Source organism: Macaca nemestrina, chromosome 20 (genome assembly GCF_043159975.1).
Source record: "Macaca nemestrina isolate mMacNem1 chromosome 20, mMacNem.hap1, whole genome shotgun sequence".
Classification (NCBI taxonomy): domain Eukaryota; kingdom Metazoa; phylum Chordata; class Mammalia; order Primates; family Cercopithecidae; genus Macaca; species Macaca nemestrina.
Window position 1 is genome coordinate 63658030 of NC_092144.1, and position 26392 is coordinate 63684421.

At 48.6% G+C, this 26392-nt stretch overlaps 1 protein-coding gene, 1 long non-coding RNA gene and 1 pseudogene across 3 annotated transcripts in view; 2 read left to right on the forward strand and 1 right to left on the reverse strand.

The window, feature by feature from the left end:
* LOC105497025 (divergent-paired related homeobox) overlaps positions 1–26392 on the forward strand; it is a 27409-nt gene continuing 1017 nt past the window's right edge. The window contains exons 1-4 of one of the 2 annotated variants that reach the window (XM_071087749.1): positions 1–95; positions 20127–20162; positions 22895–22942; positions 25457–25611. In XM_071087749.1, coding sequence (XP_070943850.1) covers positions 22915–22942; positions 25457–25611 — 183 coding nt within the window. In that variant the 5' untranslated portion in view covers positions 1–95; positions 20127–20162; positions 22895–22914. The other variant, XM_071087750.1, reaches the window with a different exon arrangement.
* On the forward strand, positions 5484–6521 carry LOC112429412 (oligosaccharyltransferase complex subunit OSTC pseudogene; annotated as a pseudogene).
* Positions 19215–26392, reverse strand: part of LOC139360464 (uncharacterized) — a 19593-nt gene continuing 12415 nt past the window's right edge. Inside the window, exon 3 of the long non-coding RNA XR_011617878.1 lies at positions 19215–19352. This is a non-coding gene — a long non-coding RNA (uncharacterized lncRNA). The remainder of the gene's footprint in view (positions 19353–26392) is intronic.

Below are 26392 nucleotides of genomic sequence, written 5' to 3' on the forward strand. Positions count from 1 at the left end.
GCAGCCTTCCCTCCTGCTGGGCAGAGGACAGAAGCCTCCCTGGAATGAGAGCCATAGACTTAAAACCAAACAAGATAGGACAGGAATTCTTTACGGTCAGTGTTTACAGGGAAAGAGGGAGGGAAATTAGTCAGAGATTTTAGGTTTTATGGCGGGATTTGGGGAAAAGGGATTCTGGTGTCTACGGCTCACTTTGGGAAAGACTGTTTCTCGTTTCTATGGCCAGCCTTGGGGAGAGAATGAGGGTCAGGAAGAAACTTGCGCTTCTGAAGCTGCTTCGGAAGCCTTCGTTTTGAGGTTTCCGTTTCTGAGCCCCAATATGAGCCTGCCACAGTCTAAGCTTTCAAAGCGTCTGTCAAACTCTTGTGTATCTATCCTTTTTAAAGTCCAGAATCAACAACTCACATGTGGGGTCCAAGAGGAAACGGGAGAACGTGCGAGATCGTTGTTGTTGTTGTTGAGATGGAAGCTCGCTCTGTCGCCCAGGCTGGAGTACAGTGGCACCATCTCAGCTCACTGTAACCTTCACCTCCCAGGTTCTAGCAATTCTCCGGCCTCAGCCTCCTGAGTATCTGGAATTACAGGCACACGCCACGACACCCGGCTTTTATTTTATTTTATTATTATTATTTTTGTATTTTTAGTAGAGACAGGGTTTCACCATGTTGGCCAGGCTGGTCTCAAACTCCTGACCTCAACCGATCTGCCCACCTCAGCCTCCCAAAGTGCTGGGATGACAGGCGTAAGCCACCGCGCCCGGCCTCATGTGTGAGATCTGATAAGAAGTCACGCACCAGAAGGAAGGGAAGAGTGTACTGCACGACCCCAAATGCTGTGTTTGGAATCATTTCAAACCTACATAACAAGAGTTTCCTAGGGAATTGGGACAGAAGATGGCCCCTAATAAGCCCCCCTAAATAATTCTCAAGTACCACTTCTCTAATGACTAAGGAGATTGAGGATTTTTTTCCCCTATGTTTGTTGGCCACGTGGATATTTTGCCCTTGTAAAATATGTGTCCAAGACTTTTGCCCATTTCTCCATTTGGTAGTATTTCCTTTGGTTTTTTTGTTTTTTGGGTTTTTTTTTTGAGACAAAGTTTCACTCTGTTGCCCAGGCTGGAATGTGGTGGCCTCATCTCGGCTCACTGCAACCTCCGCCTCCTGGGTTCAAGCAATGCTCCTGCCTCAGCCTCCGAAGTAGCTGGGACTACAGGTGCGCACCATCACACCTGGTTAATTTTTGTACTTTTAGTAGAGACAGGGTTTCACCATGTTGGCCAGGCTGGTCTCAAACTCCTGACCTCAGGTGATCCACCCACCTCGACCTCCCAAAGTGTTGGGATTACAGGCATGAGCCACCGCACCCGGCTCATTGGTTAGTATTTCTTTCTCTGGCTCCATTCCTCCCTCCCTCCTTCCCTTCCTTGCTTCCTTCCCTCTTTCTCTCTCTTCTTTTCTTTTTTCTATAGAAGTTATTTCTCTCTCTCTTTTTTTTTTTTTCTTTTGAGACAGGGTTTTGCTCTGCTGCCCAGGCTGGAGTGCACTGGTGCAATCTCAGCTAACTGCAATCTCTACCTCCCGGGTTCAAGCGATTCTCCTGCCTCAGCCTCCCAAGTTGCTGGGACCACAGGCATGTACCACTGTGCCTGGATAATTTTTATATTTTTAGTAAAGACAGGATTTCACCACATTGGCCAGGCTAGTCTTGAACTCCTGACTCAGGTGATCTGCGTGTCTCGGCCTCCCAAAGTTCTGGGATTGCAGGCATGAGCCACCGTGCCCGGAATTACATTTTAGATACAATTCCTTGGTTGCATGTCTTTTCCCACTCTGTGGATTGCTTTTTCAATTTCTTAATAATGTCCTTTTAAAACCAAAAGCTGGCTGGGTGTGGTGGCTCATGCCTATAATCCCAGCACTTTGGGAGGCCAAGGCAAGCGGATCACGAGGGCAGGCATTCAAGACCAGCTGGCCAACATGGTGAAACCCTGACTCTACTAAAAATACAAAAATTAGCTGGGTGTGCTGGCGCATGCCTGTTAGTCCAGCTACTGAGGACATTGAAGCAGGAGAACCACTTGAATCTTGGAGGCAGAGGTTGCAGTGAGCCGAGATTGTGCCACCGCACTCCAGCCTGGGCGACAGAGCGAGATGCCATCTCAAAAACAAACAAACAAAAATACAGAAGTCCTAGAAAAAAATAAAAAATAATAAAAACAGAAGTCCTGGCTGGGCTTAGTGACTCACACCTGTAATCCCAGCACTTTTGGATGCTGAGGAGGAAGGACGGATAGAGGCCAGGAGTTCCACAGAAGTCTGAGCCACAGAGGGAGACACTATCCCTAAAACAATCTTTATTTTTTTTTTTTTTTTTTTTTTTTTTTTTTTTGAGACGGAGTCTCACGCTGTTGCCCAGGCTGGAGTGCAGTGGCGCGATCTCGGCTCACTGCAAGCTCCGCCTCCCGGGTTCCCGCCATTCTCCTGCCTCAGCCTCCTGAGTAGCTGGGACTACAGGCGCCCGCCACCGCACCCGGCTAATTTTTTGTATTTTTAGTAGAGACGGGGTTTCACTGTGGTCTCGATCTCCTGACCTTGTGATCCGCCCGCCTCGGCCTCCCAAAGTGCTGGGATTACAGGCTTGAGCCACCGCGCCCGGCCTATTTAGTAAATCTTAGCTTACCTCTATATAATAGACATTCTTCTATGTTGTCTTCTATTTTTGTTTTTTTTTTTTTTTTTGAGACAGAGTCTCGCTGTGTCACCCAGGCTGGAGTGCAGTGGCGCGATCTCGGCTCACTGCAAGCTCCGCCTCCCGGGTTTACGCCATTCTCCTGCCTCAGCCTCCGAGTAGCTGGGACTACAGGCGCCCGCCACCACGCCCGGCTAGTTTTTTGTATTTTTAGTAGAGACGGGGTTTCACCATGTTAGCCAGGATGGTCTCGATCTCCTGACTTCGTGATCCACCCGCCTCGGCCTCCCAAAGTACTGGGATTACAGGCTTGAGCCACCGCGCCCGGCCTTATGTTGTCTTCTAAAAGAAAACATTGTTTTACTTTCTGATTTTAGGTCTGCGGTTAATTTTTATTTGATTTTTTGTGTCTGGGATTAGGTAGGGTTAAGATCATTTGTGGGCCGAGCGCTGTCGCTCACGCCTGTAATCCCAGCACTTTGGGAGGCCAAGGCGGGTGGATCACCTGAGGTCAGGAGTTCGAGACCAACCTGGCCAACATGGTGAAACCCCGTCTCTACTAAAAATACAAAAAAAATTAGCCGGGCATGGTGGCGTGTGCCTGTAATCCCTGCTACTTGGGAGGCTGAGGCAGAAGAATCACTTGAACCTGGGAGGCGGAGGTTGCAGTGAGCCGAGATTGCACCACTGCACTACAGCCTGGGCAACGAAAGCAAAACTGTCTCAAAAAAAAAAAAAAAAAAAGATCATTTGTGGTCAGACATGGTGGCTCAGGCCTGTAATCCTAGCACTTTGGAAGGCCGAGGCAGGAGGATCTCTTGAGCCCAGGAGTTTCAGACCAGCCTGGGGGACATAGGAAGACCCTGTCTCTCTATTTTTTTTTTTTAATTAAATATATACTTTTTTTTTTTTTTTTTTTTTTTTTTTTTTGAGACGGAGTCTCGCTCTGTCACCCAGGCTGGAGTGCGGTGGCCGGATCGCTGCTCACTGCAAGCTCCGCCTCCCGGGTTTACGCCATTCTCCTGCCTCAGCCTCCCGAGTAGCTGGGACTACAGGCGCCCGCCACCTCGCCCGGCTAGTTTTTTGTGTTTTTAGTAGAGACGGGGTTTCACCGTGTTAGCCAGGATGGTCTCGATCTCCTGACCTCGTGATCCGCCCGTCTCGGCCTCCCAAAGTGCTGGGATTACAGGCTTGAGCCACCGCGCCCGGCCTAAATATATACTTTTTTTTTTTTTTTTTTTTGAGACGGAGTCTCACGCTGTTGCCCAGGCTGGAGTGCAGTGGCGCGATCTCGGCTCACTGCAAGCTCCGCCTCCCGGGTTCACGCCATTCTCCTGCCTCAGCCTCCCGAGTAGCTGGGACTACAGGCGCCGCCACCACGCCCGGCTAATTTTTTGTATTTTTAGTAGAGACGGGGTTTCACTGTGGTCTCGATCTCCTGACCTTGTGATCCGCCCGCCTCGGCCTCCCAAAGTGCTGGGATTACAGGCTTGAGCCACCGCGCCCGGCCAATATATACTTTTTAAAAGATCATTTGTGGTGCTATAGTTGTGGGTGTTTAATTTGTAATTTACTTTGCTCTGTTGATCTGTCTATAATTTTTTTTTTTAGACGGATTCTTCCTCTGTCACCCAGGCTGGAGTGCTTCAGCCTCCCAATGCCATCATGCCCGGCTAATTTTTTGTACTTTTAGTAATGACAGGGTTTTACCATACTGGCCAGACTACTCTCCAACTCCTGGCCTTAGGTGATCTGCCCGCCTCAGCCTCCCAAAATGCTGGGATTATGGGCACGAGCTACTGTGCCCAGCCAGATCTAATTTTTTTTTTTCCTTTGAGACGCAGTCTTGCTCTGTCACCCAGGTTGGAGTGCAGTGGCATGATCTTGGCTCACTGTAACCTCTGCCTCCCAGGTTCAAATGATTCTCCTGCCTCAGCCTCCCGAGTAGCTGGGATTACAGGTGTGCACCACCACACCCAGCTAATGTTTGTATTTTTAGTAGAGATGGGGTTTTGTCATGTTGACCAGGCTGGTTTCGAACTCCTGACCTCCAATGATCTGCCCGCCTTGGCCTCCCAAAATGCTGGGATTACAGGCGCAAGCCACCGTGCCCGGCCCAGATCTGTCTAATTTTAAAGAATGTATGAAGATTCAGATTTAGATTCCTGCCGGGCGCGGTGGCTCAAGCCTGTAATCCCAGCACTTTGGGAGGCTGAGACGGGCGGATCACGAGGTCAGGAGATCGAGACCATCCTGGCTGGCATGGTGAAACCCCATCTCTACTAAAAAATACAAAAAACTAGCCGGGCGAGGTGGCGGGCGCCTGTAGTCCCAGCTACTCAGGAGGCTGAGGCAGGAGAATGGCTTGAACCTGGGAGGCGGAGCTTGCAGTGAGCTGAGATCCGGCCACTGCACTCCAGCCTGGGCGACAGAGCGAGACTCCATCTCAAAAAAAAAAAAAAAACAGACTTAGATTCCTGCTATTATGTTATGGGAAATCTTTTCCTAGCTTCTTCTGATTAATGTAAACCCTTAGTTTTATTTTTATTTGTTTTTTTACTACAGTCCTCTCTCATTTATTACTTTTTATTTTTCTTAATTTTAATATAATGAAATGTCCAATTTTTCCTGTTATGGTTAGCATTTTTTTCTTCTGTTTAAGAGGTGTTTCCTGGCTGGGTGTGGTGGCTCACACCTGTAATCCTAGCACTTTGGGAGGCTAAGGTGGGAGGATCACTTGAACCCAGGAGTTTGAGACCAGCTTGGGCAACAGAGTGAGACCCTTGTCTCTGTTTTTTAAAAATTAAAAAAAGAGGTGTTTCCCTAGCATGAAGACATGAAGCTCTTCTGTAAACTGTATTGTTCTGCCTTTAACATTTCAATCTACAACCCACTAGAATTAATCCTCTGTATAAATAGCACGGGGTGGAGGTCAAACACCTTTTTTCCATATGGATGTTCAGCTGTCCCAGTGCCATTTATTTAAAAGACTGTCATGGACCAGGCGTGGTGGCTCACGCCTATAATCCCAGCACTTTGGGAGGCCGAGGCGGGTGCATCACCTGAGGTCAGGAGTTCAAGACCAGCCTAACCAACATGGCAAAACCCCATCTCTGCTAAAAATACAAAATTAGCCGGGTTTGGTGGCGCATGCCTGTAATCCCGGCTACTTGGAAGGCTGAGGCAGGAGAATTGCTTGAACCTCAGAGGCAGAGGTTGCAATGAGCCGAGATCACACCATTGCACTCCAGCCTGGGCAACAAGAGCGAAACTCTGTCTCAAAACATAAGAAAAAATAGAGGCCGAGAACGGCCCTTGCTGCCGCCAGCATGGGAACTTTGTACCGTGTCCCGTTCTTAGTGCTTGAATGTCCCAACCTGAAGCTGAAGAAGCTGCTCTGGCTGCACACGCCGTTGGCCATGACTGTGTATGCTCTGGTGGTGGTGTCTTACTTCCTCATCACCAGAGGAATCGTGTATGATGTGATCGTTGAACCGCCAGGTGTTGACTTTATGACTGATGAACAAAGGCATCAGAGGCCAGTAGCTTTCTTGGCCTGCAGAGAAGGTGGACAACATATTACGGAAGGACTTGCATCCAGCTTCCTGTTTACAATGGGAGGTTCAGGTCTCATAATCCTGGATCAATCGAATACACCAAATATCCCAAAACTCAATAGATTTATTCTTCTATTCATTGGATTTGTCTGTGTCCTATTGAGTTTTTTTTTTGTTGTTTTTTTTGTTTTTTTCTTGAGACGGAGTCTCGCTGTGTGGCCCAGGCTGGAGTGCAGTGGCCCGATCTCAGCTCACTGCAAACTCCACCTCCTGGGTTCGCCATTCTCCCGCCTCAGCCTCTGAGTAGCTGGGACTACAGGCACCCGCCACCACGCCCGGCTAGTTTTTTGTATTTTTAGTAGAGACGGGGTTTCACCATGTTAGCCAGGATGGTCTCGATCTCCTGACCTCGTGATCCACCCGCCTCGGCCTCCCAAAGTGCTGGGATTACAGGCTTGAGCCACCGCGCCCGGCCCCTATTGAGTTTTTTCACGGCTGGAGTATTCGTGAGAATGCAACTGCCGGGCTATTTTGATGGGTTAGAGTGCCTTTGAGAAGAAATCAGTGGATCCTGGATTTGCTCCTGTCAATGACGTGTTAAAGGCTGTCCAATCCTCTAATATGAAATGTAGAAAAGAAGGAACAGCAGCAGTAAAAGAAATATCTAGTGAGAACACAGGAAGTGTATTGAAGCTTGGACGAGAATTTCTTCTTGGTATTAAAGAGACAAGTTTATCACAGTATTTTTTTTTCCTGCTGAGCATATTGCTATACCAACAATGATGAGTGGCATGTTGTTCTTAGTTTTTCATGTCTTTAAGAAACTATAGGCCGGGTGCGGTGGCTCAAGCCTGTAATCCTAGCACTTTGGGAGGATCACGAGGTCAGGAGATCGAGACCATCCTGACTAACCCGGTGAAACCCCGTCTCTACTAAAAAAAAAATACAAAAAACTACCCGGGCGAGGTGGTGGGCGCCTGTAGTCCCAGCTATTCTGGAGGCTGAGGCAGGAGAATGGCGTGAACCCGGGAGGCAGAGCTTGCAGTGAGCTGAGATCCGGCCACCGCACTCCAGCCTGGGCGACAGAGCGAGACTCCATCTCAAAAAAATAAAAGAAACTATAGATGGCCTGGTGCAGTGGCTCAGGCCTGTAATCCCAGCACTATGGGAGGCCGAGCCAGGCGGATCACTAGGTCAGGAGATCGAGACCATTCTGGCTAACACGGTGAAACCCCATCTCTACTAAAATTACAAAAAAAAAAAAAAATTAGCCGGGGATGGTGGTGGGCACCTGTAGTCCCAGCTACTCGGGAAGCTGAGGCAGGAGAATGGTGTGAACCCGGGAGGCAGAGCTTGCAGTGAGCCAAGATTGGGCCACTGCACTCCAGCCTGGGCAACAGAGCAAGACTCTGTCTCAAAAAAAAAAAAAAAAAAAAAAAAGAAAATATAGGCCGGGCACAGTGGCTCATGCCTGTAGTCCCAGCACTTTGGGAGGCCAAGGTGGGCAGATCACGAGGTCAGGAGTTCCAGAGCAGCCTGGCCACCATGGTGAAACCCCGTTTCTACTAAAAATACAAAAATTAGCTGGGCGTGGTGGCGTGTGCCTGTAATCCCAGCTACTTGGGAGGCTGAGGCAGGAGAATCACGTGAACCTGGGAGGCGGAGGTTTCCTGAGCCTAGATCATGCCACTGCACTCCAGCCTGGGTGACAGAGTGAGACTCTGTTTCAAAAAAAAAGAAAAGAAAAGAAAATATACTCCATACCTACAACTATAATAGCAAATAAAGTGATTATTTTTTACAACCCCCTTAACATTTTTTGGAGGTGACGTTTCTGATTTTCAGAAATTAACATAAAGTCAAGAAGCAAGATTCCATGAGCTGAGAACACTGGACAGCTGGTCAGCTTTGCCTATGGTGCTTTGGCTTTAACTAGTGTGTGTGATGGTGGATTATTTCAGATAGGTGTGTAAGACTGTTTCCTGAACAATAACATGTATGAAAGGAGCAGAAATAAATACTTTTTCTAATTAAAAAACAAAATAAGAAAAAACAGGCCGGGTGCGGTGGCTCACACCTGTAATCCCAGCACTTTGGGAGGCTGAGGCGGGTGGATCACAAGGTCAGGAGATCGAGACCATGGTGAAACCCCGTTTCTACTAAAAATAGAAAAAATTAGCTGGGCGCAGTGGCGGGCGCCTGTAGTCCCAGCTACTCGGGAGGCTGAGGCAGGAGAATGGCGTGAACCCGGGAGGCGGAGCTTGCAGTGAGCCGAGATTGCGCCACTGCACTCCAGCTTGGGCGACAGAGCAAGACTCCGTCTCAAAAAAAAAAAAAAAAAAAAAATACTACTGTGGTCATGGTAGCTCATGCCTGTAATCCTAGCACTTTGGGATGCCAAGGTGGGTGGATTGCTTGAATCAAGGAGTTCAAGGAGTTGGAGACCAGTCTGGGCAACATAGCAAGACCCCATCTCAAAAAAAAAAAAAAAGAGTACTAAAGACTCAGAGATAGAAAAATGGAAATTATTCATATTGCCTCCAGATTTTTTTTTTTTTTTTAACAGAGTCTTGCTCTGTCACCCAGGCTGGAGTGCAGCGGCACGATCTTGGCTCACTGCAGCCTCCACCTCCCAGGTTCAAGCGATTCTCCTGTCTCAGTCTCCTGAGTAGCTGGGATTACAGTCATGCGCCACCAAACCCAGATAATTTTGTATTTTTAGCAGAGACGGAGTTTTGCCATGTTGATCAGGCTGGTCTTGAACTCCTGACCTCAGGTGATCCACCTGCCTCGGCCTCCCAAAGTGCTGGGATTACAGGCGTGAGCCACCGCGCCCGGCCAGTAGTCTTTTATCCTTGTAACAGATTCATTTTTTCTAGGGAAATGGAGACCTTTCACTTTCATGTCCTTTTTATGTCCCCATTGATTGCATCTCTGCCTCCATTCTGTTGATCAGAATGACACTGACTTAATTTGGGTTATTTAAAGCAGACATTGATACAAAGTCTTGAGTTCCAGAGGTTTATTTAGAATGTGATCCTAAACCAAGGGGGAGGTAGCAGGGAGAGTAAGACAGGGAAGGATGAGGAGCCAACACCTTATCTAAGGACATGTTGAGGCCGGGCGCAGTGGCTCACGCCTGTAATCCCAGCACTTTGGGAATTCGAGGCAGGCAGATCACAAGGTCGGGAGTTCGAGACCAGCCTGGCCAACATGGAGAAACTCTGTGTCTACTAAAAATACAGAAAAAAGGCTGGGCGCAGTGGCTCACGCCTGTAATCCTAGCACTTTGTGAGGCCACGATGGGCAGATCACCTGCGGTCAGGAGACCAGCCTGACCAACGTGGAGAAACCCCGTCTCTACTAAAAATACAAAAATTAGCCGGGCGTGGTGGCACATGCCTGTAATCCCAGCTACTCGGGTGGCTGAGGCAGGGGAATCGCTTGAACCCAGGAGGCGTAGTTTGCGGTGAGCCAAGATCACACCATTGCACTCCACACTCCAGTCTGGGTGACAAGAGTGAAACTTCATCTCAAAAAAAAAAAAAAAAAAAAACCCAGAAAAAATTAGCTAGGCCTGGTGACAGATGCTTGTGGTCCTAGCTACTCAGCAGGCAAAGGCAGGAGAACTGCTTGAACCTGGGAGGCGGGGGTTGCAGTGAGCTGAGATCACGCCACCGCACTCCAGCCTGGGTGACAGAGTGAAACTCTATCTCAAAAAAAAAAAAAAAAAAAAAGGATAAGTTGCTGACGCCTGTGAAGAGGGCAATGAGGGCTTGATTCCTTTGAAGCCTGTTGAAGACTGTTTACGCTACCTCATATCATCCCTTGCCTCATCCCCTGCCACAGAGATGAAAGGCTGGGACATTTAAGTGCTTAATTTCATCCCACATTGCTTGAGAGTTTCCCTGAGACATGCTGACTTCCTGCCATTCAAAGCTGTTTTCTTCTTAGACAGGGTCTCACTCTGTCCCCCAGGCTGGAGTGCAGTGGCGTGATCTCGGCTCACTGTGAGCTCCGCCTCCCGGGTTCCCGCCATTCTCCTGCCTCAGCCTCCCTAGCTGGGACTACAGGCCCCCGCCACCACGCCCGGCTAATTTTTCATATTTTTAGTAGAGACGGGGTTTCACCGTGTTAGCCAGGATGGTCTTGATCTCCTGACCTTGTGATCCACCCGCCTCGGCCTCCCAAAGTGCTGGGATTACAGGCGTGAGCCACCGTGCCTGGCCTATTTTCTTCTTTAGACAGGGTCTCGCTCTGTCCCCTAGGCTGTAGTGCAGTGGTGCGATCTTGGCTCACTGCTACCTCTGCCTCCTGGGTTCAAGAGATTCTCCTGCCTCAGCCTCTTGAGTTGCTAGGATTACAGACATGTGTCACTACGCCCGGCTAATTTTTTGCATTTTTGGGTAGAGATGGGGTTTCACCATGTTGGTCAGGCTGGTCTCGGACTCCTGGCCTCAAGTGATCTGTCTGCCTTGGCCTCCCAAAGTGCTGAGATTACAAGTGTGAGCCACCCCACCCGGCCAAAGCTATTTTCCATTTTTAATTTTTTGTTATGGTTGTTGTGAGACCAAGTCTCACTCTGTTGTCCAGGCTGGAGTGCAGTGGCACGATCTCTAAATTTTGTGTTTTTCATAGAGATGGAGTTTCACCTTGTTGCCCAGGCTGGTCTCGAACTCCTGACCTCAGGTGATCCACTCACCTCAGCCACCCAAAGCACTCGGATTACAGGCGTGGGCCACCATGCCCGGCCTGCCAAAGCTATTTTCTATGGGATAAATGACATCAGAAAGGACCCCAGAGCAGAATACTAAAAGATGTATGGCACGTGTGTGAGGTGAGAGTATGGTAGGATCAAGTGAGTCTGCTTTCATGAGACTGAACAGCGAGGCTCAGGTTAAAATTAGAGGTGTACAAGAGAGTATAATATGGACATCTACTACTGCGCAATCCTTGTGCTTCTTGAAAATGCTCATTTCCCTATTTTTTTAATTTTTCATTTATTTTCAGATACAAAGTCTCACTGTGTCACCTAGGCTGGAGTGCAGGGGCACAATCAAGGTTCACTAAAGTCTCAACCCCCTAGGTTCAAGCAATCCTCCTGCCTCAGCCTCTGGAGTAGCTGGGACTACAGTTGCGTGCCACAGTACCCCGCTAATTTTTTTATTTTTTGTAGAGGCAAGGGCTTGCTATGTTGCTCAGATTGGTCTTGAACTCCTGGCCTCAAATAATCCTCCCACCTGTGCCTCCCAAAGTGCTGGGATTACAGGCATGAGCCACTGCACCCAGCCCCGTTTCTATATGTAAGTTCATTTAGCCATTAAGCCTTTAAGGAAAGATTCAGCCATGATCTATATAAAATTTTCAATACAGGCCAGGCACGGTGGCTCAAGTCTATAATCCCGGCACTTTTGGGAGGCCGAGGCGGGCTGATCAGTTGAGGTCAGAAGTTCCAGACCAGCCTGGCCAACATGGTGAAACGCTGTCTAATAAAATAATTAGCCGGGCATGGTCAGCACCTGTAATCCCAGCTGCTGGGAGGGGTTGAGGCAGGAGAATTGGTTGAACCTGGAGGTAGAGGTTGCAGTGAGCCAAGATCACGCCACTGCACTCCACCCTGGGAAACAGAGCGAGACTCTGTTCCAAAAAATATATAAAAGGCAATCTTTCCTCGAAAAAAATTATTTTCTGAAGATTCTTGGGCATGCATTTGTATGCTGCTATAGCTATTTAAAATTTTCAATACAATATGTTTACCAGAGCAAACTACAATCCTCATTGTTATGTGGCCCCCAAACCATTACTGATACTCATCTGTTTCCCACACGTCTTCTACATTTCCTCATGTTGGGCCAGTACTTCATTTTTTGTAACTCATTTGTCTGCTGGGGTGACGCAGGCCTTTGTTTCTGAAAAATCTGAGTCCCGGGTTGCTAGGAAGGAAAAGGTTAACTAGTCTATAATCCATTCTTTCTCCCAACCTGGTGATGTCTGAGGAGACATCCCTTGGTCAAACTTCTTTGTAAACATGCTAATCAGATCTCATGGTATTTATTAGAGGAAAGCAACCAGAGATTCTTATCCGTGAGATGCTTTCAGCAGGATACACTTGTTCTTTCTTGATGTCTTGCAGTAAACAAGGAGTTTAGGGGTTTATGAGCATGAGCTGCTGGAAAATGTCAGTGTCACATACTTAGTTATCAGAGAGAGAGAGAGAGGGCTGGGCATGGTGGCTCTTGCCTATAATCCCAGCATTTTGGGAGGTTGGGGCAGGAAGATCACCTGAGCCTAGAAGTGTAAGATCAGCCTAGGTAACATAGTGAGACTTCGTCTTATTAAGAGTCTTATTCCACCATCCCTTGGTTTTATCTCAGTTACTGTACTGTTCCTGGGCTGTGGTTGTGCAATTTCCTGTTGGGCACAGGGAATTCTCTGAGTTCCAGACAAGAACCTTCCTGCCCCAATAAGCAGCAGCAACCCAGGCTCTTCATAACGCTCGTGGTTCATTCTCCATGCCAGCCAGCTACCTCGTTTCTCTGCCCAGTGCTTAATCAGCCTGTAGAGCCCGAAGTCACCAGGCAGAAAATCTTACCATGTTTCTCGGTGGAAGTGTTCCCCCTTCCAAAATGAAGACATCGTGTCAGATAAGGTTTGAGGACAAGAAGCACAATTTCTTCAAGTGGGTCCCTAGACAGGGTATTGCTAAATGCCCATTCTATTTCACTCCCTGGGAGCTACACCTGTGTATTCTAACTACTAGGGTCACAGCCCCTTATACTGACTGTTGGTCATAAGCAGATACAGTATCTTAGAGGACAGCACCCCAACCCCATGGGACGTTATACCTGAGATGACACTTCAGTTGAGTCTTTAAAAAAGCCATTCCTGGGCCGGGCGTGCTGGCTCACGCCTGTAATCCCAGCACTTTGGGAGGCCGAGGTGGGCAGATCATGAGGTCAGGAGATTGAGACCATCCTGGCTAACATGGTGAAACCCTGTCTCTACTAAAAATACAAAAAATTAGCTGGGTGTGGTGGCGGGCGCCTGTAGTCCCAGTTACTCAGGAAGCTGAGGCAGGAGAATGGCATGAACCCGGGAGGCAGAGATTGCAATGAGTCAAGATCACACCACTGCACTCCAGCCTGGGCAACAGAGCGAGACTCGGTCTCAAAAATAAATAAATAAATAAATAAATAGAAAGCCATTCCTGGCTGGGCGAAGTGGCTCACGCTTGTAATCCCAACACACTGGGATTACACTTGCCAAGTTAAGTGAATTACCTGAGGTCAGGAGTTTGAGACCAGCCTGGCCAACATGGTGAAACCCTATCTCTACTAAAAATACAAAATTAGCTGGGTGTGATGGCAGGCACCTGTAATCCCAGCTACGGGAGGCCGAGGAGGACGGGTGATCACCTGAGTTTGGGAGTTCAAGACCAGCCTGACCAACATGGAGAAACCCCATTTCTACTAAAAATACAAAATTATCCTGGCGTGGTGGCACATGCCTGTAATCCCAGCTACTTGGGAAGCTGAGGCAGGAGAATCGCTTGAATCTGGGAAGCAGAGGTTGCAGTGAGCAGGGACCGCACCATTGCACTCCAGCCTGGGCAACAAGAGTGAAACGCCATCTCAAAAAAAAAAAAAAAAAAAAAAGCCATTCCTGACCCAGCACAGTGGTTCACACCTGTAATCCCAACTCTTTGGGATTACACTTGTCAAGGTAAGTGAATTACCTGAGGTCAGGAGTTTGAGACCAGCCTGGCCAACATGGTGAAACCCCGTCTCTACTGAAAATACAAAATTAGCTGGGTGTGATGGCAGGCACCTGTAATCCCAGCTACCCAGGAGGCTGAGGAAGGAGAATCTCTTGAACCCAGGAGGTGGAGGTTGCTGTGAGCCAAGATTGCGCCATTGCACTCCAGCCTGTGTGACAAGAGTGAAACTCCATCTCAAAAAATAAATAAATACATAAAAATAAAAACCATTATGTTATCCCATGATGGCAGCTACTTCTGTGTAAGATAATAAATATGTGATGTAAAGAGTGTATTTCATACTAATGCACTGATTGTTGTACTTTTTTTTTTTGAGACAGAGTCTTCCTCTGTCGCCCAGGCTGGAGTGCAGTGGCGCAATCTCGACTCACTGCAACCTCTGCCTCCCGGGTTCAAGCGATTCTTCTGCCTCAGCCTCCTGAGTAGCTGGGACCACAGGCGCCCACCACCACGCCCAGCTAATTTTGGTACTTTTTCAGTAGAGATGGGGTTTTGCCATGTTGCCCAGGCTGGTCGCGAACTCCTGGCCTCAGGTGATCCGCCCTCCTTGGCCTCCCAAAGGGCTGGGATTACAGGCACAGGGAGCCACCATGCCCAGCTGTATTTTTGTTTTGTTTTTGTTTTTTTGAGACAGAGTCTCACCCTGTTGCCCAGGCTAGAGTGCAGTGGCTTGATCTTGGCTCACTGCAACCTCGGTTCACTGAAGCCTCCCAGTTTCAAGCCATTCTTTTACCTTAGCCTTCCGAGTAGCTGGGATTACAGGCGTGAGCCACCGCGCCTGGCTTTTGTTTTGTATTTTTAGTAGAGACAGAGTTTCACCATGTTGGCCAGGTTGGTCTTGAACTCCTGGCCACAAGTGATCCGCCTGCCTTGGCCTCCCAAAGTGCTGGGATTACAAGGATGTTAGAAAATGTCTGGGGCTGGTGGCTTACACCTACTCAGTAGGCTGAGGCAGGAGAATTGCTTGAACCCGGGAGGGCGACATTGCAGTGAGCTGAGATCAGGCCATTGCTCTCCAGCCTGGGCGACAGTCACAAAAAAAAAAAAAAAAAAAAAGAGAGAGAGAAAGAAAACACATCAATTCCAGGAAGTACAAATCAGATGAGATTGGGCGTGTTCCCGATGGCATGGCCACAGAAACAGGAAGCACAAATCAATCACCTCCACCACTGCCCTTTCCAGGGAAAAGGATCGAACGTAATCAACTTACCACTAACTAGTCAGTCATTCCTCTCAAAGGGCAATAGCATATCAAGGTCTCATCATGGACCCTTTTTTTTTTTTTTTTTTGAGACGGAGTCTCGCTGTGTCGCCCAGGCTGGAGTGCAGTGGCGTGATCTCAGCTCACTGCAAGCTCCGCCTCCTGGGTTCACGCCATTCTCCCGCCTCAGCCTCCCAAGTAGCTGAGACTACAGGCGCCCGCCACCACGCCCGGCTAGTTTTTTGTATTTTTAGTAGAGACGGGGGTTTCACCGTGTTAGCCAGGATAGTCTCGATCTCCTGACCTCGTGATCCACCCGCCTCGGCCTCCCAAAGTGCTGGGATTACAGGCTTGAGCCACCGCGCCCGGCCCTTTTTTTTTTTTTTTGAGACAGGGTCTTGCTCTGTCACCCAGCCTAGAGTGCAGTGGCACCACCATAGCTCAACCTTCTGGGCTCAAGCGATCCTCCTGCCTCAGACTCCCGAGCAGCTGGGGCTACAAGTGCGTGCCACCACGCCCGGCTAATCTTTGTAGTTTTAGTAGAGATGGGGTTTCACCATGTTGGCCAGGCTGGTCTGGAACTCCTGACCTCAGGTGATCCACCCGCCTCAGCCTCCTGTAGTGCTGGGATTACAGCGTGAGCCACTGCACCCCATCCAAAAAAAACTTTTTAATTAGCTGTGCATGGTGGCAGGCACCCTAGTCCCAGCTACCTACTTAGGAGGCTGATCGCTTGCGCCCAGGAGGTCAAGGCTTCAGTGAGCTGAGATCACGCCACTGCACTTCAGCCTGGGAGACAGAGGGAGACTCTATCTCCAAAAAGAGAAAAGGATTAGAGGTTGTGCCCCAGGCACAGATCATATTAATCCCAGTGATGTTTTGGGCGTGGTGGCCAGGCTTCTTCCCAGAACTGGTCTTCCGGTTTGGCAGTGAGTCTTAGTCAAGGCATGAGGCTCTCATGGGCTATCTCAAGCACTCTGTTTGACATCTTTTTACCCAGTCTCTCATGCTGGGGTGCAGGGACACCCCATCTTGGCTTACTGCAGCCTCTACCTCCAGGGCTCAAGCAATTCTGGTGCCTCAGCCTCCCGAATAGCTGGGATTATAGGCGCCTGCCACCATGCCCGGCTAATTTTTTTTGTATTTCTAGTAGAGTCAGGGTTTCACTATGTTGCCCAGGCTGGTCTTGAACTCCCGACCTCAGGTGATCTGCCTGCCTCGACCTCCCAGAGTGTTGGGGTTGACTGTTCCTGGCCCCACTGTTGCACATCTTGACTTCTCAGCCTCCAAGGTGACTCCTTAGGACACCAATTTAATCCCTCTAAACATGGCAACAGAGCCAGCGGCTTCCAGCCCTATTTGCGCAGTAGAAGGATTATTTACAAATCCTCATACTTAGACTCCACCCGCAGAGATTCAAGTGGACTCAGCCTGGAGTGAAGCCGCGGGCATTTTCTTATAATCCTGAGAATGATAATATACAGCTGTGATTGAAAACCACCACTAAGATTTGTAAATTTTGTTCATTCAAGTCTTCTTTTCTCTCCTTAAAAACAGGCTTATTCAGGCCGGGCGCGGTGGCTCAAGCCTGTAATCCCAGCACTTTGGGAGGCCGAGACGGGCGGATCACGAGGTCAGGAGTTCGAGACCATCCTGGCGAACACGGTGAAACCCTGTCTCTACTAAAAAATACAAAAAACTAGCCGGGCGAGGTGGCGGGCGCCTGTAGTCCCGGCTACTCGGGAGGCTGAGGCAGGAGAATGGCGTAAAAACCCGGGAGGCAGAGCTTGCAGTGAGCTGAGATCCGGCCACTGCACTCCAGCCTGGGTGACACAGCGAGACTCCGTCTCAAAAAAAAAAAAAAAAAAAAAAAAAAAAAAAAAAAAAAAAAAAAAAAAAAAAAAAAACAGGCTTATTCTTGAGGTGTGCTTTTTCAGACTCCAGTGAGCATGACTGAGAACATTTAATGAATATACTGAGGCCTCTCACAAGAGGAAAGGTGGAAGAACTCCTGGAGAAGGACTTGGAAGGGGGAGATGTTTTTCTTTCTTCTTTTTTTTTTTTGGAGACAGAGTTTGACTCTTATTGCCCAGGCTGGAGTGCAATGGTGTGATCTCAGCTCACTGCAACCTCTGCCTCCTGGGTTCAAGCAATTCTCCTGCCTCAGCCTCACCAGTAGCTGGGATCACAGGTGCCCACCACCACGCCCGGCTAAATTTTGTACTTTTTTTAGTAGAGATGGAGTTTTGCCATGTTGGCCAGGTTGGTCTCAAACTCCTGACTGCAAGGGATCTCCCTGCCTCGGCCTCCCAAAGTGCTGGGAGTACAGATGTGAGCCACCGTGCCCGGCCAAGATGGTTTTTTTTAACACAAAAAGTTTTTGGCAGTCAGGAGTCTGCAGTTAGGAGTTCAAGACCAATCTGGTCAACATGGCAAATACAAAAATTACCTGGGCATGGTGGTGCATGCCTGTAATCCCAGCTATTCAGGAGGCTGAGGCAGGAGAATTGCTTGAATCCGGGAGGCAGAGGTTGCAGTGAGCTGAGATCAAGCCACTGAACTCCAGCCTGGGCAACAGAGTAAGACTCCATCTCAAAAATAAAAAAAAAAGAAAATTTCTAAAGCAAGCACTTGGGCTGTTCTGATGTCAACATACAGTAGCTGGCCCTACCTTTAACCCAGAATAAGGGGTTAAGATACACGTAAGTGAACTTGCTGGGTGCAGTGGCCCACGCCTGTAATCCCAGTGATTTGGGAGGCTGAGGTGGGAGGATTACTTGATCCCAGAGGTTGAGACCAGCCTGGGCAACACAGTGAGACCCTGTCTCTGAAACCTAAAATAAAATAAAATGAAATGAAATAAAACGTCACTGTACTCTAGCCTAGGCAACAGAGCAAGACCCTGTCTCAAAAAGAATAAAAATAAAAAAATAAGCAGTCTGTAGGTTTAGCATCTTTGGACTAATGGTACCAGCATGAGGGAAAGCAGGTGTTTGTAGCTCCGATAACTGAACTTTGACGCTTCTTAGTGTTCTTTTTCTAATTGTGGTGACATACGAATAACATATAATTAACCATTTAAAAATAAGCGGTTTGGTGGCATTTAGTAATCACAAGGTTGTGCAACCACCACTTCTAGGTAGTTAGAAAACTTTTTTTTTTTTGAGACAGAGTTTCACTCTTGTTGCCCGGGCAGGAGTGCAATGGAACGATCTCCGTTCACCGTCACCTCTGCCTCCTGGGTTCAAGCGATTCTCCTGCCTCAGCTTCCCGAGTAGCTGGGATGACAGGCATGTGCCACCACGCACGGCTCATTTTGTATTTTTAGTAGAGATGAGGTTTCTCCATGTTGGGTCAGGCTGGTCTCAAATTCCTGACCTCAGGTGAGCCACTTGCCTCGGCCTCTCAATGTGCTGGGATTACAGATGTGAGCCACCGTGCCTGGCCCCAAAACATTTTCCTAACTCCAAAATAAAGTCCCATAAGCAGGTATTCCCCGCTCCCTCCTCCTCCCAGCCTGTCCATCCACAAATGAATGGATTAAACAGATTGGTTTATTTATACAATGGAAAATAATTCAGCTGTAAAAAGGGGCCCAGTGCGGTGGCTTAAACCAGTAATCTCAGCACTTTGGGAGGCCCAGGCAGATAGATCACTTGAGGCCAGGAGTTTGAGACCAGCCTGGCCAACATGGTGAAACCAGGTCTCTACTAAAAATATAAAATTTAGCCAGGTGTGTTAGTGCACGCCTGTAATCTCAGCAACTCAGGAGACTAAGGCATGAGAATCACTTGAATCTGGGAGGCAGAGAGGTTGCAGTGAGTTGAGATCCTGCCACTGCACTCCTGCCTGGGCAACAGAGCAAGACTCTGTCTCAAAAAAAAAAAAAAAAAAAGAGGAATGAGATACTGACACATTATACCATGAGGATGAACCTGGAAAACAACATGCTCAGTAAAAGAAGACAGCACACAAAAGGTCACATATTGTACAATGTCATTTTATTTTAGTTTTTGAAAAGCTGGTCTCCTGGGCTCAAGCGATCCTCCTTTCTCGTCCCCCAAACTGCTGGGATTACAGGTGTGAGCCACTGCGTCCAGCCTATAATTATTTTTTAATGAAATACCTGGAAAAGACAAATCCAGAGAAACAGATGGCAGATTACTGACTCTTTTTAAATTGGTTTCTGACACTATCACAAGATAAAAATGTGGCTTAAAATTGTTGTTTGGTATGTCTTATTCACCTCTAAAGATACACTGTTTATCAGGCCGGGTGCGGTGGCTCACGCCTATAATCCCAGCACTTCAGGAGGCTGAGGCTGGTAGATCACGTGAGGTCAGGATTTCGAGACCAGCCTGGCCAACATGGTGAAACCCCATCTCTTTTAAAAATACAAAAATTAGCAGAGTGTGATGGCAGGTGCCTGTAATCCCAGCTACTCGGGAGGCTGAGGCAGGAGAATGGCTTGAACCCGGGAGGCAGAGGTTGCAGTGAGCTGAGATTATGCCATCGCACTCCAGCCTGAGGTACAAGAGTGAGACTTCGTCTAAAAAAAAAAGATGTACTGTTCATTATTGGCAGACATCTTATTTTTTGTGCAGATTAATGGTGTACCCAAGGAGAAATGGCATTTTGTGGCGTGATGATGATGATGATGATTTTAGGCTAGTCAAGCAAAGCGGTGGAGTGGGGAAGGAATGCTGAAATTTGTAAGTGGTTGTGATCAATTATTTGTCAACACCACTGCACTTGGACCAGCCATTATTATTTGTTTACAGCCGAAACATTAGTTGAAGTGGTGGGATGACTAAACCCAAGATAAAAAGTAGGCAAAAATGTAGGCAGAAGTGAACTTTCTAGAAGTACTATTTCTAAAGTATTTTCACTCTTTTTCCAGCTGGAACCCTGCAGAGCACTGATGAGAAGAAAAAAGGCAAGGAGGGCCATGTCCGGCGACTTGGGAGACTGAGGCGGGAGGATGGCTTGAGCCCAGGAGTTCTAGGCTGTAATGTGCTCTGCCAACTGGGCGTCCACACTAAGTTCGGCATCAACATGGTGACTTCCCATCAAGTTGCCTAAGAAGTGGGGAAGTGGTCTAGGTTGAAAATGGAGCAGGTCAAAACTTCCATGCTGGCTAGGCATAGTGGCTCACGCCTGTAATCCCAGCACTTTGGGGGGCCGAGGCGGGCGGATCACCTGAGGTCAGGAGTTCAAGACCAGTCTTGCCAACATGGTGAAACCCTGTCTCTACTAAAAATACCAAAAAAAAAAAAAAAAAAAAATTAGCTGGGCGTGGTGGTGTGCGCCTGTAATCCCAGCTATTCGGGAGGCTGAGGCAGGAGAATTGCTTGAACCCAGGAGGTGGAGGTTGCAGTGAGCCGAGATCATGCCACTGTGCTCCAGCCTGGGCCACAGAGTGAGACTCCATCTCAAAAAAATAAAAACAGTTTTGTGCTGATCAGTAGTGAAATCAGCTTGTGAATAACCACTGCCCTCCAGCCTGAGCAACACAGGAAGTCCTGTCTCTTACTAATCCCAGCACTTTGGGAGGCTGAGATGGGAGGATGTCTTGAGCCTAAGACTTTGAGACTAGCCTAGCCAAAATCCCAACTCTACAAAAATATGAAAATTAGCTGGGTATGGTGGTGTGCACCTGCAGTCCCAGTTACTCAGGAGGCTTAGGTGAGAGGCTCACTTAGGCCCAGGAGGTTAAGGCTGCACTGAGCTATGATTTTGCCACTGCACTCCAGCCTAGGCCTGGGTCTTTGTCGTCACAGCTACTTGGGAGGCTAATGTAGGAGGATCACTTGAGCCCGGGAGGTCGAGGCTGCAGTCAGCTGTGTTTTTTGAGACCTAGCAAGACCCTGTCTCAAAAAGAAAAGGAAAGAAAAAAAATAGCTACAAACTCATTTATGCAAAGGCTAACCACTATCACAAGTAGAGATGTGCAGAACTGAGATTCCAATGGATTGAAATGGCAAGAAAAGCTGCCACTTCTGTGAACCTGAACTCAAACTGCCCTTGTCATCAAGATAAGAGGTATACATGGTATGAGCCTGGGCATCTGAAAGGTGTTGCAGCTTTTTCTTTTTTTATTTTTTTGAGATGGAGTCTCACTCCTGTCGCCCAGGCTGGAGTGCAGTGGTGCGATCTCAGCTCACTGCAACCTCCGCCTCCTGGGTTCAAGCAATTCTCCTGCCTCAGCCTCCCAAGTAGCTGAGATTACAGGCGCTTGCCACCACACCCAACTATTTTTTGTATTTTTAGTAGAGATGGGGTTTCGCCATGTTGGCCAGGCTGGTCTCGAACTCCTGACCTCAGGTGACCTGCCTGCCTTGGCCTCCCAAAGTGCTGGGATTACAGGTGTGAGCCATCGGCCGGGCGCGGTGGCTCAAGCCTGTAATCCCAGCACTTTGGGAGGCCGAGACGGGCGGATCACGAGGTCAGGAGATCGAGACCATCCTGGCTAACACGGTGAAACCCCGTCTCCACTAAAAATACAAAAAAAAAAAAACTAGCCGGGCGAGGCGGCGGGCGCCTGTGGTCCCAGCTACTCGGGAGGCTGAGGCAGGAGAATGGCGGGAACCCGGGAGGCGGAGCTTGCAGCGAGCTGAGGTCCGGCCACTGCACTCCAGCCCGGGCAACAGAGCGAGACTCCGTCTCAAAAAAATAATAAATAAAAAAAAAAAAAATAAACAGGTGTGAGCCATCTGTAATTAGCTGGGCTTGGTGGTGGGCGCCTGTAATCCCAGCTTCTGGGGAGGCTGAGGCAGGAGAATTGCTTGAACCTGGGAGGCGGAGGTTGCAGTGAGCCGAGATCGTGCCACTGCACTCCAGCCAGGGTGACAGAGTGAGACTCCATCTCAAAATAAATAAGTAAATAAGTTTAAAAAATGAGATGATTTCTGAGTGAATTAACTAAATCAGGATATGCAGGACAATGCCAAGCATATATCAGCCACTAAAGAATATGTAAGTTGCCTGAAAGCCCCTGAAGGGTTTAAACTTGGACTTTATTATTCACAATCACATTCCCGGTCCCCATTACGGAGCCTGGTCACCTGGGCACTTGTTAGGTATGGAAATCATGAGATCCCACCTCCGACTAACCGATCAGAAACGTCGAGGGCAGGAGTTCAAGACCAGCCTGGCCAACATGGCGGAAACCCCATCTCTACTAAAAATACAAAAGTTAGTCAGGCATGGTGGCACAGGCCTGTGATCCCAGCTATTCGGGAGGCTGAGACATGAGAATCCTTTGAACCCGGGAGGCAGAGGCTACAGTGAGCCAAGATGGTGCCATTGCACTCTAGCCTGGGTGACAGAGCAGGACTTTGTCTCAAAAAAAAAAAAAGAAAAGAAAAGAAAAGAAAAAATTGCAGCCTCTGCTCAGGAGGTCTGGAGTGGGCCAAGAGTCTGCATTTTAACAACTCCCAGGAGTGTTAGTGGGGCTTGTTTGCGGACTTGCCTTTGAGTCGCTCAATCAATATTAGATAAATGACGGTATTGGGAGAACTCCAGGGGGCTCTGGAGGACCGAGGGATCATATTGGAGGCAGACAGGGCAGAGAGGTGGAGGAGGTGGGAGTCGGGTGTGGCTGTTGGAGGAAGCTATTTAAGTCCGGATTTGATCTTTGCTGGTTCTTATCCCTGGACCTGAACCCAGGCGCACATCTGGATCGAAACATGCCAGGCTCAGAAGATCTTCGTAAAGGTAAGAGAACCGAAGCCAAGACACGTGAAGAAGTGGAAAGCAGCTGGTGGCGGGAAAAGGCAGAGGGACCAGGTGGCTGAAGCCAGTGCTTCGTCCACGTGGGTGGCGGGGACTTCCCACAGAGGCTGTCATCGTTTTTCTTGTTTTTTTTTTTTTTTTTTTTTTTTTTTTGAGATGGACTGTCACTCAGGCTGGAGTGCAGTGGCGTGATCTTGGCTCACTGCAACCTCCACCTCCCAGGTTCAAGCAATTCTCCTGCCCCAACCTCCCGGGTAGCCGGGATTACAGGCACGCACCACCACACCTGGCTAATTTTTTTTGGTACTTTTAGTAGAGACGGGGTTTCTTTCTTTTTTTTTTTTTTTTTTTTTTTTGAGAATGAGTCTCGCTCTGTCGCCCAGGCTGGAGTGCAGTGGCCGGATCTCAGCTCACTACAAGCTCCGCCTCCCGGGTTTACGCCATTCTCCTCCCTCAGCCTCCCGAGTAGCTGGGACTACAGGCGCCCGCCACCTCGCCCGGCTAGTTTTTTGTATTTTTTAGTAGAGACGGGGTTTCACCGGGTTAGCCAGGATGGTCTCGATCTCCTGACCTCGTGATCCGCCCGTCTCGGCCTCCCAAAGTGCTGGGATTACAGGCTTGAGCCACCACGCCCGGCCAAGAGACGGGGTTTCACCATATTGACCAGGCTGGTCTCAAACTCCTGACCTTGTGATCCGCCTGCCTCAGCCTCCCAAAGTGCTGGGATGACAAGCGTGAGCCACTGTGCCTGGCCCAATTTTTGCATCTTTAAACAGAGGGGGTTTCACCACGTTGGCCAGGCTGGTCTCAAACCCCTGACCTCATGTGATCCGCCTGCCTCGGCCTCCCAAAGTGGTGGGATGACCGGCATGAGCCACAGTGCCTGGCCGCGGCTGTCATCCGACAGCACAGGCAAACACAGGGAAGCCCATTTCTGCCTTCGAATCCCAAACATTCTCCCTTGTTGTTGTGTCTTAATTCCTCCCACCCCGATGCTTGTTCTTGAGCTCAGGGGAATCTGATTCCTATGAGGCTGATTAGGTCCTAGATAGAATATAGGCTCAGCCAAGCTGGAAATCTCATGTTCGTGGGCACTTACTAGATTCTGGGGTTGCTGCCAAACCATTTTCAGGCATGATCTGATTCAGATCTTTTAGAGTCAGGCATGCGGTGGCTCGTGCCTGTAATCCCAGCACTTTGGGAGGCCAAGGCGGGCAGATTGCTTGAGCCCAGGAGTTCAAGACCAGCCTGGGCAACAAAACAAGACATCGTCTCTACAAAAAATACAAAAGCCAGGCATGGCAGTGTCCTGTAGTTCCAGCTACTCGGGAGGCTGAGGTGAGAAGATCGCTTGAGCCTGGGGAGGTTGAGGCCGAAGTGAGCCGTGATCATGCCACTGGGCAACACAGCAGTACGCTGTCTCCAGAAAAAGAAAGTAAAAGGTGACATCCATTTTAAAAGAGAAAAGTGATGTTATTTTTCTGCTGATTTCCTTGCTATATTCCTAAGAGAATCTACTTAATAAACATTGAATAAATGATAAGGATAAAACCATGTCCATCCATTTCACCTTGGATTGAGTTGCCTATTTCTACACAAAGAAAATAGAACCCAAGAGGTAAGGCACAAGCGATCCCTGATTTATTTATTTATTTATTATTATTTTTTTGAGACAGTGTCTCCCTCTGTCCCAGGCTGGAGTGCAGTGGCGTAATCTCGGCTCACCGCAGTCTCTGCCACAGGGTTCAGGTGACTCTCCTTCCTCAGCCTCCTGAGTAGCCGGGATTGCAGGCATGCGCCACCGTGCCCGGCTAATTTTTGTATTTTTAATAGATATGGGGTTTCACCATGCTAGCCAGGCTGGTCTGGAACTCATGACCTGATGTGATCAGCCCAACCTGGCCTCCCAAAGTGCTGGGATTACAGGCGTGAGCCACCGCACCTGGCAAGGGATCCCATATTTAAATGATAACAGAAAAAAAGGATGGAGGAACCGAGGGGGAAAGGAACAACCCTTTCCTATGAAAATGACAAACGAGGCTTGGAAAAACAAGGACAAAAGACAGATCCTCCTGATTCAGCCTCCCACAGTACTGGGACTGCAGCCTGAGGCACCCCCCAGGCCGGCGGTGTCTCAATATCTAAGAACCTCAGTCATGGCCGGGCACGGTGGCTCACCTGAAGTCAGGAGTTCAAGACCAGCCTGACCAACATGGTGAAACCCTGTCTCTACTAAAAATACAAAAATTATCCGGGTGTGGTGGTAGGTGCCTGTAGTCCCAGCTACTCGGGAGGCTGAGGCAGGAGAATCGCTTGAACTCAGGAGGTGGAGGTTGCAGTGAGCTGAGACTGTGCCCCTGCACTCCAGCCTGGGCGACAGAGCCTCAGTCACTTGATCCTCACGGTGTACCTCAGTGGAAAGGAAAGGAAAGTTCAGGCTTTTGAGAATGGAGTTGTTAGCAGTTCCCATTTGTGTCTCTTTCCCTTTCTTTCAAGGCAAGGACCAGACGCGTTCACACAGGAAACGAACCATGTTCACTAAGAAGCAACTGGAAGATCTGAACACCTTGTTCAATGAGAACCCATACCCAAACCCCAGCCTTCAGAAAGAAATGGCCTCGAAAATAGACATACATCCAACAGTACTGCAGGTTGGAAAATGATCCCTCTTCTCACTAAACTGCCTTCCTGATCTAATCTAAATTCAAAGTCCCTCTAGGATAATTCCTGAGGTCTCATTCCAATCGCCAATATTTCTCAAACCCACACTCTCCTACCCGCATCCCCGTAAACCTTTCTTCAAACCCCTAGAGCAGGAATGGGAAAATTTTTCCAGTAAAGGACCGGTAGTAAATAATTGAGGCTTTGTGGGCCGTACTGCCTCTCTAGCAACTATTTTAACTATGCCACCACAGCGCAAAGGCAGCCACAGACAACGTAAACAAGAGGCCCATCTGTGTTCCCAGAAACTCTTTTGCTCAGGTTGGAGCGCGGTGGTGCAATCACAGCTTATTGCAGTCTCGACCTCCTGGGCTCAAGCAATCCTTCCACCTCAGCCTCCCAGAGTCCTGGGATTATAGGCATGAGCCACTGTGCCTGGCCAGTAGTATTCTTTTATTTTCTCTTTTTTCTTTCAGTCCCAACACACCTACAACACAAAACAGTATTCTTATTGTGTTTGTTTTTTCTCAACCATTTTAAAATGTGAAGCCTATTCTTAGCACATGGGTGATACCAAGGCAGGGGGTGGTCAGATTTGACCACGAGCCTCAGCTGGCTGGCCTGAGCCCCAGAGCAGCCCCTGCAACTCATCCCCTTGCTCTCCTATCCCCTGCTCTGGGTTTTCTGACCTCTGTCCCATTTCTGTCCCCAGAATCTCTCATTTCTGCTCCTTCCTGGGAGCAGATTGAGAAGGGTTCCACAAAGAGGATA